The sequence below is a fragment of the Clinocottus analis genome, unplaced genomic scaffold, assembly GCF_023055335.1.
Source record: "Clinocottus analis isolate CAN_PGR_092001 unplaced genomic scaffold, fCliAna1.0.p SCAF_4, whole genome shotgun sequence".
Classification (NCBI taxonomy): Eukaryota; Metazoa; Chordata; class Actinopteri; order Perciformes; family Cottidae; genus Clinocottus; species Clinocottus analis.
This window is the reverse complement of record NW_027176153.1, coordinates 23163958-23178047: the sequence shown is the minus strand read 5'-3', so window position 1 is coordinate 23178047 and position 14090 is coordinate 23163958. Positions and strand designations below refer to the sequence as shown.

General features: G+C 41.9%; 1 protein-coding gene across 6 annotated transcripts in view; it reads right to left on the bottom strand.

The window, feature by feature from the left end:
• The window catches only part of magi3a (membrane associated guanylate kinase, WW and PDZ domain containing 3a), a 112535-nt gene that overhangs the window by 36966 nt on the left and 61479 nt on the right, over positions 1-14090 (bottom strand). For all 6 annotated transcript variants that reach the window (XM_068598590.1, XM_068598591.1, XM_068598592.1 and 3 more), the window contains 2 exons: positions 9252-9368; positions 4653-4772 (listed from right to left, as the gene is read on the bottom strand). In XM_068598590.1, coding sequence (XP_068454691.1) covers positions 4653-4772; positions 9252-9368 — 237 coding nt within the window. The remainder of the gene's footprint in view (positions 1-4652; positions 4773-9251; positions 9369-14090) is intronic.

Sequence of the window (14090 nt, the reverse complement as noted above, 5' to 3'; positions counted from 1 at the left end):
ATTGGATATGCCCAAATTCACATACATGCGCACACTCCGGTACACAAGACAATCTAACGTCGGGAGAAGTTTTGGCACAGCCGAAGTAACAAGTATTACTCACACACTGACACTTTCATCTCCCTGTAAAAAGAAAACTGGCAAACTAATCCGTCTTTGTTTCTCTGCCGTTTAAACCTCCAAGTCCACTTTAGCAACAGCTGAGTCAACTTTGCCGCTTAGACCCGCAAGGAATGCAGAGAGTGAGATTGTTGGGAGTTAAACATGTAATGTTTATTGGAGAGCAACCTTTTTGATGCTTCGTTAAGTCATGTCTTATTGGCCTTCTGAAATATGCCCAAGAAGATGCTTCTATTCAATATGCCACATAGACAGTGTATATATAAATATAACTAGCTAGTAATATAGACGTGCACTGAAGAGGGCATATCTAAAACAGGGAGAGAGAGAGAGAGGTGGATAATGACTGAAGAAGGGAATGAAGTTGTGGTTTTTTCACTAAGCCCTTGACACTCAAAGTTCAGTTGAGTTCACATTTTGTCCCACAAGAGGGAAATTCTTTCTGCAGCATGGAAACAATCAAACATAACAAAACAACTGAAGGCCTAAAAAAAAAAAAAAAAAGAGTGATTACTACACCCACAACACAGAGTAAAAGGAAAAAAGTCCATGACATAAAAAATCTGAAACTAATTAATAAGATAAAAGAAAGTGCTCGGGTGAACCTTGGAGCGGTTTATGGCATCGTTAAAGACCAAGTGTGTCCAAAAAATGTGAAAGGAAAATTTATTTAAAAAATGGATTTTGTGTGGATTCCTGCACACCCTCTGTGGAGCATTTGTGCAGGAGATAAAACATTCGGACGCAACTTGATTTCAACTGATTTCAACCTGGGGAAATACACGTTTGACCAATGGGATGCCATGAAAACTATTGCAGTCATTCTGCATCAGAAGTAGTGATGTGCGTCTGTTTGTTGCATTGAAAAGTGGATTTTTTTGGAGAAATTTCTGTGTTTCAGAATAATAGTCAGTCCCTTTGTCGACATTCAATAATGCACGACAAACCCGATAACTACACTGTAAAAAACACGCTGTAAAATTAACACTTATTAACTGGCAGCCATTGACAAGTAATTTACTGTAAAACAAAACCAAAAACACAGTATGTAACTACAGTAGAATATTAGTTATTGTCATTTTCTACATGACTATTTAGGTGCAGTTATTTTTTACAGTAGCTTTTTGGCTTCTGTGATTTCCCCACAGCACTAATATGTTTTTATATTTTAAAGAAAATTACAGTAAAGCTTCATCTACTGTCATATTTAAATGAATACACAGTATTTTACTGGGAAATAGTTTACAGTAGGTTACAGCTCACAAACAGTAAATTTTACAGACTTTTTTTACAGTGTACTCAACAAATAAGGGATGATTTATGGCTTGAAATCACACAGAAGATGAGATAAAATGAATATAGTATAATATATATTTTTAATGAACACCTTTAGTTGTGGTTTTTAGATTTAAATTCAGCATCTTTCTATGTTATGTGTCATTTTCTGGTGTTTGTTCTTGTAATGTGTTTTCTGTCTGTTGTGCACTGTGAACCTTGTCTGTTGTCTGTATAAGTTTCCTCAGTGGGGATTAACAAAGTTTTTCATCTATCTAGCTGATATGCGCTTGCTGAAGTTATACAATTGTCACAGAATGGGCTAGCCACATCCGACAACAATAGCATCACATTTTGCATCTGATTAGTTTATGTATTGTGTTGCACGAGCATTCTCAAACCGCATTTTTGCATCGCACTGGTGAGAAATGTATTTTAAACTGGTGTGTTTTATGCATAAAGAGTTCAATCAAAATGCATGTTTACACCGACGCCTCCACAAAAGTCAAACTATTCATGCGTTTCTGCACCAACAGCATGCCCTGACTTTCATCCTACAACACATATTAGTACAAATTAAATCAAACTGTTTCTCCAATGCAATGTTTTTCTGTGTGAACGGAGCCTCAAGGCTAATTTTACAATCCCCAACGTATACTAGCTGTGGCACCAAGCAACAGATCTGTAGTCAATGACTAACTCAGGATGGATAATTCATTAATTATGTGGTAAATGTCTCCCTCCTTCTTTCCCTGCATTCAGGCACCGGTCTGTCTGTAGATCTGTGTTTGCGTTTCATACGTTTATCTCACCGTTTATCGGCGGGAGACTCAGAGGTCAAAAGTCTGAGGGCGTTAATGATTAACTTTCTGAGGGCTTCTGACTCTGTGTCTTCAACACACATACGCTCGTGTTACATTTTAACGGGGAAGGGCAGCGGCAGGTCCATTATTCATCCTTGTTGACTGGTTCATAGGCTCAGGGCTGAAGGGCCGGTCTCCCAGGACCGGATACGGGACGAGAGATTTACGATGCAATGCAGGGAAAAAACGACCAGAGTGAAGTTCTCCTCGGCGAGCAAAAACCACACGGGGACATAGTGCATCCAGCTTGTTCACGTATAGCGACAGGCAGCTGAGGATTTTAGGCAATGTGTTGACTTCATCGGATGACCTCATGGTGCACAGATCAGCAGCTTCACAAGAGAACTAATAGCCAGGGCACGGCGGCGTGGGGATTCACCCTCAGCTGCTGCCGTGAGAACGCGATACTGAGAAGAATACAGCGAGAGAGAGAGAGAGAGAGAGAGAGAGAGAGAGAGAGAGAGAGAGAGAGAGAGAGAGAGAGAGAGAGAGAGAGAGAGAGAGAGAGAGAGAGAGAGAGAGCTCTGCATTCTTTGAGCTGCAGTTGTTTTTTTTTCGTCTCAAAGTTTTAAATTGCCCGTTTGACCATCTTGTGAACTGAGATGCGTTCGCCCGTTTGGTTCAATAACAATATATATGTTACTGTATTTTATATGTATTTGACATATTTTCACATTTTGCACTCCTTGTTTACATTTAATTTAACCTCCTGAATACACTGCATTTAATTTAATTTTCCTAATGTTTAATTTCATCTCTGAATACACTGTATGTATGTATATATATATATATATATATATGTGTATATATATATATGTGTATATATATATATATTATTTGTTTATGTATATGTTTATGTATATGTTTCTATATATGTGTGTATATATGTGTTTATATAAATAAATAAATAAATAAATATATATATATATATATATATATATATATATATATATATATATATATATATATATATATATATATATATAGTATCTATCTGCCATCCCTGCTCTTATTTTATTTTATTACATATTTTGTGTGTTTAGTTTATTTCATTGATGTTGATGTCTGTAAATGTGGGACGCTACTTTGACAAAAAAAATGTCCCCTTGGGGATTAATAAAGTATATATATATGTATATATCTCTATCTAAACACCGTCGACTATAAAGTCTGACGAGGTCCCCGACACGACCGAGACCAAGTGAAACGCTGCGTCTTCAAAGCTCTGCGTTAGCGGCGTGTGAAGCCTGTTGGTGGAAGTTCATTTTCACCGTTGTAACTTGTTGAGTGACCTTCCTTCACGCGTCAGGGACTTGAAAGAGAATCCAAAATGAGCTGTGTTTCTGTTGTTGTTCCACTCCGTGTACTCTGGCAGTTGCTCATTTCAAAGTAACCACCCTCCCCGCTCGTATCACAGTACGCATCTTCTTTTTCATCTCGCTCCCACCTGTTCCTCATTATTCATAATCTGAGGCTGAGTTGCGGTCTCGTCTAATAACTTATTTTTTGGGGTGAACCCTTTTGCAGGAACATAAATACACACAGAAAAAAAGGCAGTAAATTGAACTGGAATTTTATTTATTTTTTTCCCTCGCTGTGGGTCAATGTAGCGGCGAGGGCTCAACAAAACTGTTCAATAAAAGGACTTATCGTGAGTCAATGTGACTTCACGTTTTCTTTTTGGATGCAGCTGTGAGAAGTCAAGTGCCAACACAAAATGGACCACAAGGCACCAGGGCATCCTTTTCCCTTTGGACGGGTTTCCAGCGGCCTGAGACGATCACAACCGTTGAGTCGTCGGTGTTCCTAAAGACTGAGACTTTCTCTCAGAGTTTCGCCTGGCAGAGGATTAACCTTTTGGAAACTGCGCAAAAATCCTCCCGCGCCCATTTCAAGTCCCAGCATGCCCCATTCAGACAATCTTTTGGAATAAAATACGTAATCTTTCCATTTTTGAATCGAATGACACCGTTTTTTGACTGAAACTCCTTCCTAACAGGCCAACATTTTGTTTTATTGTGATTTTTCTTGCAGATTCGGATTCTTTAGGTCCTAATCTTTCCAAAAAGGTGTCTTATTAACCGCTCCAGGAGGCATTTTTTTGGGGAATCTGGCTCATAATATGCTGGATGTTCATAGTTACGATCAAAATATCTTTTAAAAGTGTTTTTTTTTGTTGCAGATATACATGTTTTCCCCAAGACTTTGCTGAGCAAGTATTGGAATTAATTTGGGGTTCCTACAACGACTCAAACAGGGAAAAGGAAGTCTGGAGACAAAATTGGTTCCACCGGCTTAAACAATGACGATGCCGAACCTCAACCAACCGCCTCATCCATAGATCCCCATCTGTAGTGGGGTGGAGTTTGAAGTGTGTGTCGCATTGGGACGTACCGTCATAGGTGCCGCTCTCTAGCAGCAGTCCGCTCTCTTCCAGGTCGCGAAACTCCCCCACGCTGATGAAATTGTAGTCCACTCCAGGAACCTCGCCCTCTCTGGGCTGCCGAGTGGTACCTGCCCACAAAGACAAGAGCTTAAAGACGGAGGGAACATCCCAACAGGTGTGCGTCTCCATCATGAATAGCCAACAGAGCTGAAAGCACAAAGATATGAACGCATTATTAAAGTAAAAAATGAATAAAAACTCCAGAGCGGCACAGCTGTAAGAACGTAGAAGTGCGATGATGATCAACAGGATTATAATTGCACACTTTTACTATGATTTCTGTGCAGCATCACGGATGCAATTAAATAACATATTAGTGCAATAGATAAGTGAAGAGAATTTAGAAAAGACAAGAAAAATCGAAAAAAATTAGATTGAAAGAGTTGGAGGAAGGTTCATCTGGTTGTAGATGTTTCTTGACTGAGGTATGTGCACCTGTGTGAACTAGGATATGATGACTTGAGTCTTAGTTTCTGGTTTTACTCATGTTTCTGTCACTGTTTTATCTTGTACGTCTAAAACTTAGTGAAACTATGTCTTGTAAAGGAGATGTTTAATCTCAATGATGCTTTTTTCTGGTTGAATAAATTGCAAATAAAACATAAATAAAAAGTAAGTTGTGCACCAACGACTTCACCGTCGACCTTCTGTGCCTTCACAAAACAATTCCTTTATTAATCTCACGTACGTCGACAAAAACACTTCATGCTAAACATTAAAGTTCTGGTTTATGCCAGAACTTTTCTGCGATATTCTTCTTTGCAATGAACCAAAGAACCAGCTTGTGAATGCCCCCCCGTGCCCTCGTGGTATTTTTTAATCGCCAAAGTCCTTTCCACTAAAAAGGTGACAGCCTGAGCGACGACCCCTGTTTCCAGAGAGATTTGTTCACGTTCGTAAAAAAACAAGGTTAAACAAGGTCATGGGTGTAAAAATCTATGACATGCATTACGACGCATTGTCTCCTTCAAGCCAGTGGTGACGGCCGAGGTCAGCTGCTGGCCTTTATGGTTGAAAATGATCTCCAGGCGACAGGAGTTCCAACTTTTTAAGACGATTCCTTCTGGTTTTCCCCCCTTGAACACACTGCTGCCTCCAGACACCGCATACCAGTTCATGCAAAGTTGCAGTCGTTAAATAATAATCCATCATAACGGCTGCAGCCGGTTAAAGAATGTGTCATGTTATATCCTATTGATATACTCTTATCTGCGAGAAATTGGAAACAAATTGTCTCTGCTTACCGTCATTTTAGATGCAATCAGGGCTTCTTTCTTTTTAACGCTACCTCAGCTGAACTGCTGCTCTGCTATCTGGCTGCACTGCAGGCATTATTAGGACATTGAGCAAAGAGTTTAATAGGAATCTATCCCCCATTATTCATTTTCTTTCTGTGTCAACATCCATCCCGAGTGCGGTATGAACCATCGCATCTGAAACAGCTTAGTCTGTTGCAGAGACAATCTTTTATTCCGTCAAACAGAGCAATCAGAGGGGACCAGCAAAGCCACGAGGGGGGAGGGGATACCAGCTTGTTTTCTGAGGAAGGAACAGGGAAATGCAATTATTTTCCTTTTTTAATGTTTATTCAGCTAAAATATACGATTGAGCGACCCCTCGTACCAACATGTGCTCTTGTAATTGTAGTTTTTTCATCTGACGTGTCGTGTACTGCTGTAACCTTGCGAGGTGATGGAATTTTTTCAAAGACACGAGTTACAGCTTTAAAGAAATAATGGAGGGGAAACAGGCAGTGGATGCTATCGGCACTCAGAAAGCACAGCATGTCTTCAGTCTCCACACCTGGACAGCTGTGAGCAGTAAAGAGTTTGATCTTGCTTTGTATAGACAGTGACTACTGAGACAGTGACTACTGAGACTGATTAAAACTGGGTATCTAACTTATCTGAGAAGGAGCGCTGGGATAAGGAGCTTTTGAAGAGAATACAAGAAGAAATTTGCTGCTTATTCTCACTGGAAAAAGAGCTTTTTTTTCAACTTCCATCTTGTATGTGGCTCCTCACAAGCTGCACTTTGAAGAGATGAAACAAACCGCACTGATACAAGACAAAAGCGTCACACCAAAGCAAACAAAGAACATAACCCGATGGTAGTCACAGGGTCCACAGGGCTTAACAACTTTATGTATATCCAGTTTAGGGTGTAAACTCTATTTTGTGAGTTTCTACTGGAGCAGGTTGAACACACACTCGCGTGACAAGCGATTAGCACCGAGGCTAGCAATATATTGTGAAATTAAACTGATAGGTGTGCGTTCATATTGAACTATACAGACTGTTGGCTGCGACGTCCGATAAACACACAATGAAGCAAAATACTAACTTGAAGAGAAGCAACAATATCGACCTCATGAAGTCTGCTCATTTTGGAGCAAACATCCGATTAAAAATCTAAAAAACAAGCTTGTTATGCACAAATTAGCCCACGCAAAGGAAAACTGGACTTATCTGATTTATATTCATAGTGTAAAAACCAACACTACATAAAACAAATTTGGTTTGATCATATAACGTTCTCCACTGTGTTTTTTTGATGAGGAAATCTATGTATGCGTTATCAAAACGCTCATAATGCGTTACAATCTGAATAAAGCACAGCAGAGTAATGCAATTGTGATATAAAAAAGACTTTTTTTGATTTTTATTTCTCTGTAGCAGGACGACTAAATGATGAGACACGTCAATTAAACTCTGTATTCTGCCTCTTTTTTTTTAGGGGTGGAGGGGAAAAGCGATACAGCATAGTATCGCGATATTTTGTGATATTGTATCGATACAAGGAAGCCAAGTATCGATCTTTTATTTAATCAATTCAAAACCTTTTTGGTCCTAGAATAGAAAAATCAATTTACCTTTTGTTGTCAAAACTTTCCTTTGAGGACAATTTGCGGTTGGAAAAAAAAAGATAATATATCACAATACTCAATGTATTGCAATATGTTGATAATATCGTATCGGGACTTAAGTATCGTGACGATATTGTATCGTGGGACCGCTGGTGAGTCCCACCCATTCGTTTCTTACAAGGAACCCTCTTAAATCTCAAATAAAAGAAAGAAACACATAGATTGGATTGAAAACAAGGTTATTTTTTACACTTCCACGATCCTTTCTAGTTTGTTTTTATGTTGAATCTGCCAATGACACCTGTGGAGTTGAGTCCCATACTGTGACAAATATTAATGCTCATGGATACATAGGGAAAATATATATATATAGCTGGTGGTTGGAGATTTAACCAGGGCTCAAGGATTTCCATTGTTGCCCTGGACCTCTGGCACATTCTTGAGCTCCTGTCATCTTGGGTGGGAGGCAGCAGTGACACATAATAAAGCCTCGCTGTGCGTGTGTGTGTGTGTGTGTGTGTGTGTGTGTGTGTGTAGCGCAAGAAGGAAGTCACGCTTCCCTCGTTCTGAGATGCCATTCGCGCCGCCGTAATGAGCGCCGGCATCACGCTGCAGTGGCTATTTAGGCCTCCTCGCGCGAGGCCAGCGCGGCTCAGCGCGCCGCAACGGCGAGCCGCGCTGGCACGGCCCGGCATGAGCGGAGAGGACAGGAAACAGATGCCGAGGACGGAAAGCCAGACTGCGGCGTCTCGCGTGGGATATGCATGGCGCCAGTTTTCTAGACTTTCACCCTCTGAAGCGGACTACATGGACATGAGATACTAGAACACGCTGCGTGTTGTCAAATCTGGGGACAGAGGAAAGTAGAAAAACTCTGCTGATTATGTCATGATGTCCAATTCATCATCAACGTCTTTATTGTACATGTCATTCCAAACGATGCTCTTAAAATGACTTTCCTTCCGCGCAAAATGTCAGATATGACAGTTTTTGAAACGCTGATGATGACGCACGTCTGGCACCGGTGATGAATGGCAAAAACATTTTTTCTCGTTGTTGTTGTTGTGTTTTTTTTTGTTTTTTTACTCAGCTGTGCAGCCCACAGAATTGCAGCTGCTCATTTATTCACGCCTGTTGGCCTTGATGTCCATGTAAAAATCACTCGGGTATAAAAACAAAATCATTCTGTCCTGTTTTTTTTTTTATTCCTCTATTTTCTCTTGGTTTTTCAGAGGGAAAAAAACAAGAGAAAATAGAGGAAAATGTTAGCAGCACTATTTCACACCTTACATTGTAACATAATCAAGGTCTGACTATAATGAGAACAATATTTGACAACTTTTGTCGTCAAATCAAACAAAAAGACATAAATGTGGAATGTATAACTGAATGTATGACTAAGATTACAGTATTATTGTGTCTAGTATTCAGTATTATTCTATAAGGGACACCTTATGTTTTTCTGTATATGTCCCTCTAACTGTTGTTTGCTAAAGTGGAAAAAAAACATATAAATAAAAGGGCTGCATTGGAAGTGTAACTAACAAGGGAAAGACTGGCAAATAAAATAAGTAGGATGCTGCAGGGAGACAACAGCCCGGCTCCATCTGGAGGGGTCAGAGGGCAACAAGCAGAACCCAGACACAGAGAGAGAAGAGGCTGCCGAGCGGCGGCTACTCACAGGGAATGGTGCGCAGGTACAGGTTGTCCCTGATCACCTGCTGGAGCTTGTGGTCCAGGGAGCCCTTCTGAAACTGCAGGCTGAGGTAGTGACGCAAGTCAGTGTTCAACACCTTACCTAGAGGAGGAAGAAAGAGAAAACCTGCGTCAGTCCGATTGTTCTGCCCCACAATTGCATGCGAGACGCCGAGTGGTGCAAAGTGTAATTGCTTCTCCGTTTATCCCTCCTCTCTTGCCGTAGTTTGTTCTGATTCAACTGAGAGAGACGTGCTGCAGCTATTTGTCATACTGGAAGTACATCTGTATGTGCCTTTTAAATATCTTTCCCGATATATTCTCTGTGTGCTTAACCTTTCAGTTGTGTTGTTTAGATGCTAAGTGCGATGCTATTCGTGATGCTAACCGCGATTAGCTTTCCGTATTGGCATGTGCATTCTGCATTGACATGTTGGCAACGTTAAAATGAGCTTAAACGCTAATTAGTCAAGGGAGTCTCATGTTAATGAATACTTACATTTTCCAGCATAGTGGCTGTATGTTTATTCAGTGCTTATTATTATTCTGTGTGTACGTGGAACGTTTGTAAGCTAATTTCACGTTCTGTTTCTACAGCAGCCACCCTGGATTCCTGGGTCTTTACTTCCTGGATCTACTGTTAGCTATCTGCTAAGCTAACCTACAGAAGCAAGGGCAAAATATCGACGATTTAACCACATGGGGAGGGGCAGCCGCATGGCACAAAACACTCACACTGGTGATTTTGAGAAGATTAAAATTGAACTTAAAAACAAGCTACAAACACATCTCCGACAGACGGCAACCCCCGAGCTCCAAGCCCCAAATCAAAAGGCTGCAGACGGCAATTACATGTAATTCCATGTACCTGAGAAGGGCAGGCGCTAAGTGGCAAAGATATTGAAGCTGTGCTAAATATTTGAACCCAGAGGCATGCATAACAGAAAGCAGGAGGCACACACTCTGTCTCTGGAACAACCGCATTACGGGCTGAGGAAGTCATCTTCAAAGGAGGAAGGGAATTTTACCATTCTCCTCTGAGCGACAGAACGTCAGAGAGAGGAAACGGGGAGATAAAGAAGAGGATGACGAATCGGAGCCAGAAGTTTCTCGAGTTTCGCTACGGCAGCGCTCTTCCTCTGCGTGGACTCCAGCTGTGCGTCGGGGCAGCAGCTCAGGAAGGGACATGCAGATGTGCTTTGAATATGGCTTTCGTTACCGTGGGCCTGACAGCGCTGACGCCTTAAAGCAGCAGGGGGTACACAATCAACGTCATACAAAGGAGTGAGGTAAGCCAGTCCACGGGATTCATGTTGACATGCAACAACATCTGTAATGTGCCTCATCAAAATAGTTCAACATCTGCTTTTTTCTTTTTTTTTTATGTGTGTGTGGTTTCAAAACACATCTCTGCAAAGACTGAATGTGGCGATGTTTTGCTGAAAATGTCTGCCAGATTCTCTGGCGCACGCATTTATAAGTCCCGTAGATCTTCCATAAATCGAAAATCAAGCAGAAGCCGGGCTGTGAGATCTGCATAGAGGAAAACCAGTAAGGAGGAAAATACACTTCTCCCATCAAGAAACCGACTGAGGTTATTAATACATGTCATAACTTCCACTATTGTGAGACTAATTCTGCTTTTGGCTAATCTTCCTGTGAATACTTTAACGTGCTACACAGTTTGAAATAAGTGTGGCACTTGTATTAACGTCATTATAGACTTGCCTTGATTTCCACACACAAACACACGCACACACACACAAGATCAAACTAGTCCAAATTTGCAGAAAGAAACAGAATAAAACATGATCAGCCTGCGTCGTAATAAAGAGAGATATTCCCACAGTAAAACAAAAAGAAAATATTAAAGTGAGGAGCATCCTACGCATCCCACACTCGACTAGAAACCTCCTCTGAAACTTGCACATTATTTTTTATGGTACCCATTTTCAGCGAGAAGGATGGACTTTGGCTGCAAGGGAAGAAAAAGTTATCGCTTGCCAGATTCGAAATATATCGCACATTAAATAAAGTTGTCTTATTCATCCCGAGGGGCTCAAACAACTACTGCTGTGACTCCAGATCAGCAACATGAAGCGGCCGATTCTCAACCCTTCACATCAGCCAAAAAAGGGGACGCTGAAAACATTTTTCCCTTTGAGTTTCTTCCTGTTCAACACAACTGAACGCTTTTTGTTGTGTAGGCCCACACACACACACACACACACACACACACACACACGAGCGGATAGTTCACGTGATTATGGGATTCCTCGGCTTTCTAGTGTGCCTGCTGCCTTAACCCGAGTTGAAACAGTAACTGCAGCGGGCCGAGGGAAGCAAGGCTCTTCATTATATAACTCCATGGACTTCTTTTTTTTTTTTTTTTTTTACTGGCACAATGAATGTGAGGAATTTAGGTCAAGGAAACAAAAGCTGGGTCTGGCTATACGGGTTGCAACTGGAAAGCCACAAGCCTGTGGTCCCTGTTCCCAGAAGCTATGAGACATGAAAAAAAACACAAACACACACACAAACCACATTCATCCTATTCCCCTCTCTCGCACCGGGTCAGGCCTGTTCCCATGTTAAAAGAGGATGGGAGGAGGATTCTGCCTTTTAACATGCTTGGATATGCCTCCCTGGATCCACTGTGAGCTGGTTTCTGGTCAACTGGATGGGGTCTAATTGTTACCACAGGATTCCTGCAACCAAGGGTAGACATCCCACTGGGTCACACAATAAAATCAATCTCTCCTTCTCTCTCCCGATGCACACGCAACACAAACACATGCAAATCACCTCCCATGCCCAAAGCAAACTCCCTCTCAAGTGCTTCTAAACAGGGCAGTCTTTGTGGCCCCCGCGCCTGTCAGGTCGTGTTAGCGCGCTACGTCGTATCTCCAGATACGCGGGGGAGAGAAAGTGAGAGAGGGAGCAGCAACTCTCAGCTTCCCGCTAGGTTACAAGGCAGCGCATCACTGGCCTGCCGGGCTGGTGGTACGAGGCATGCGGGAACACAATAGAAGCCTTTGTGCCTTGTCATCTGGCCATTAGACACTCTCTCATACGAGGGGGGAGTGTGGGGTATAGCTGGTGGGGGGAGATGTGTCGTTCAAGGATGGCGAATCATTAAAAACAGAGGGACCGAGGGGGGGAGAGGGAGATGTTTGCAGGGTGGAGTATAAGGATGACGCATGGGAACACACATGGACTCTCCTCCTGCCCTTTCATCCTATTCGATCACTCACATCTCTGACCGTGCGTCATCGCCTCCCTCGCTGGAGAGATTCATCAGCCTGGGCCAGATCCCCACAGGACTCCTCAATCTTGTTCGGATCACTTTCCCCTTTTCTTTCTTCCAGCGTTGGCCAATTAACCTTTTTGTTTTCTCCCATTGTAACAGCCTTTTTTGTTGCTTTCAGCGGTTGTGTGCATATACCTGTCGCCGGCTCCCCCCTCCCTCTTCGACCCAATAGATCAGGATGAAAAGGTAAATAGAAACCAAGGCATCCCCTTGGGCTCTGTCGGAAATTGTTATGAGTTTGCAGCATTTACACATACGGTATGTAAAACAGGAGAAGGGGGAGGAGAAGAGGAGAGGCCTTACTTATGTCAATAATAATAAAAGAGTTAAAACTCTAAGAAAACCCCCACTTCCTGTCCGTCTCTCTCCATCACTCGTAAATGGAAAGAAAGCACATGCTGCTGCCCATCATCCTTTCCCCGGTCCCTCAGGACTCTTAGATTTTGTAGTCCGCCATGGGAAAGCGCCGCTCTCACCTCACCATCTGTCATTTTCCGTAACTGATGTCAAAACTACTGAAGCGCTTCGCAGAAAGTTTCTTTCATTGAGAGACAAGTTGTCTTTTAGCCAAAAGACCGGACAAGAGCTTCAGTCCCTCTACTATTGTAAAACAGGTTGAGCAGGAGGGAGAAACATTTCTGACTCAATTTAATGTCAACACTTAAGGGCTGCAGCACATCAAAGCCTTGAAAAATGGCCACAATCTTTTGGTAAAAATAATCTCTAATAATATACAATTGCTAACAAAAACAATGGAAGGATGCTGATGTTTAGGTTTTTTGCTTATAAACCGTACTATTGGAAAATTACAATTTTGCCAGATAAAAAGTTACCAAAGTTATTCCACTTCAACCCGGGGAGGATGTGAATGTCTGAACCAAATAGCATGGCAGTTCATCCAATAGTTTCCAGACATCAAACAAATAAATGAGAACTTTATGGTGGCACTAAAAGCAAATTCAGGAATTAATCTTCTGGGGACCATAGATATCTGTACCAAAAATGGCAAAAATGAGGCTTGTGGACTCGAATTCTGATGGGATAGAAACATTTAACTATTGGCAAAGAGAGAAATATTCAAATTAAGCCGTTTGGCATTCAAGCTTGCACACTTTAAAAACTGAGCAGTCGTGGCACTGCATGGACATTTCGCCAAAAGCAGAAAGACTCTTCTTCGGTGGACTCCCTGGAGCTTGGCTGGTCGCTCCCTGGCACACCGACATGGCCTCACCTCACAGGATATGATGTGATATGTGAGATGAAATACCATATTTACCAAAAGTACCCAGCGAATGGGCAGCCAGCCAGTAAATGGACAGTCGAATGCCGATGGGCTTTCATTGACAAAATGCTTTCATTGAATGAACGTGATGTGTCAGTGGGTGTCTAAACAGGCAATTCGCTGACAGTAGTGCATCTATCACACAGCGAAAAGAAAAAAAGCCCCCGCCATCTACTAATTACCACCTTGTTGGGTTCATTTGGCACCTCGGGGTAACAGAATGTCCCGCCTCA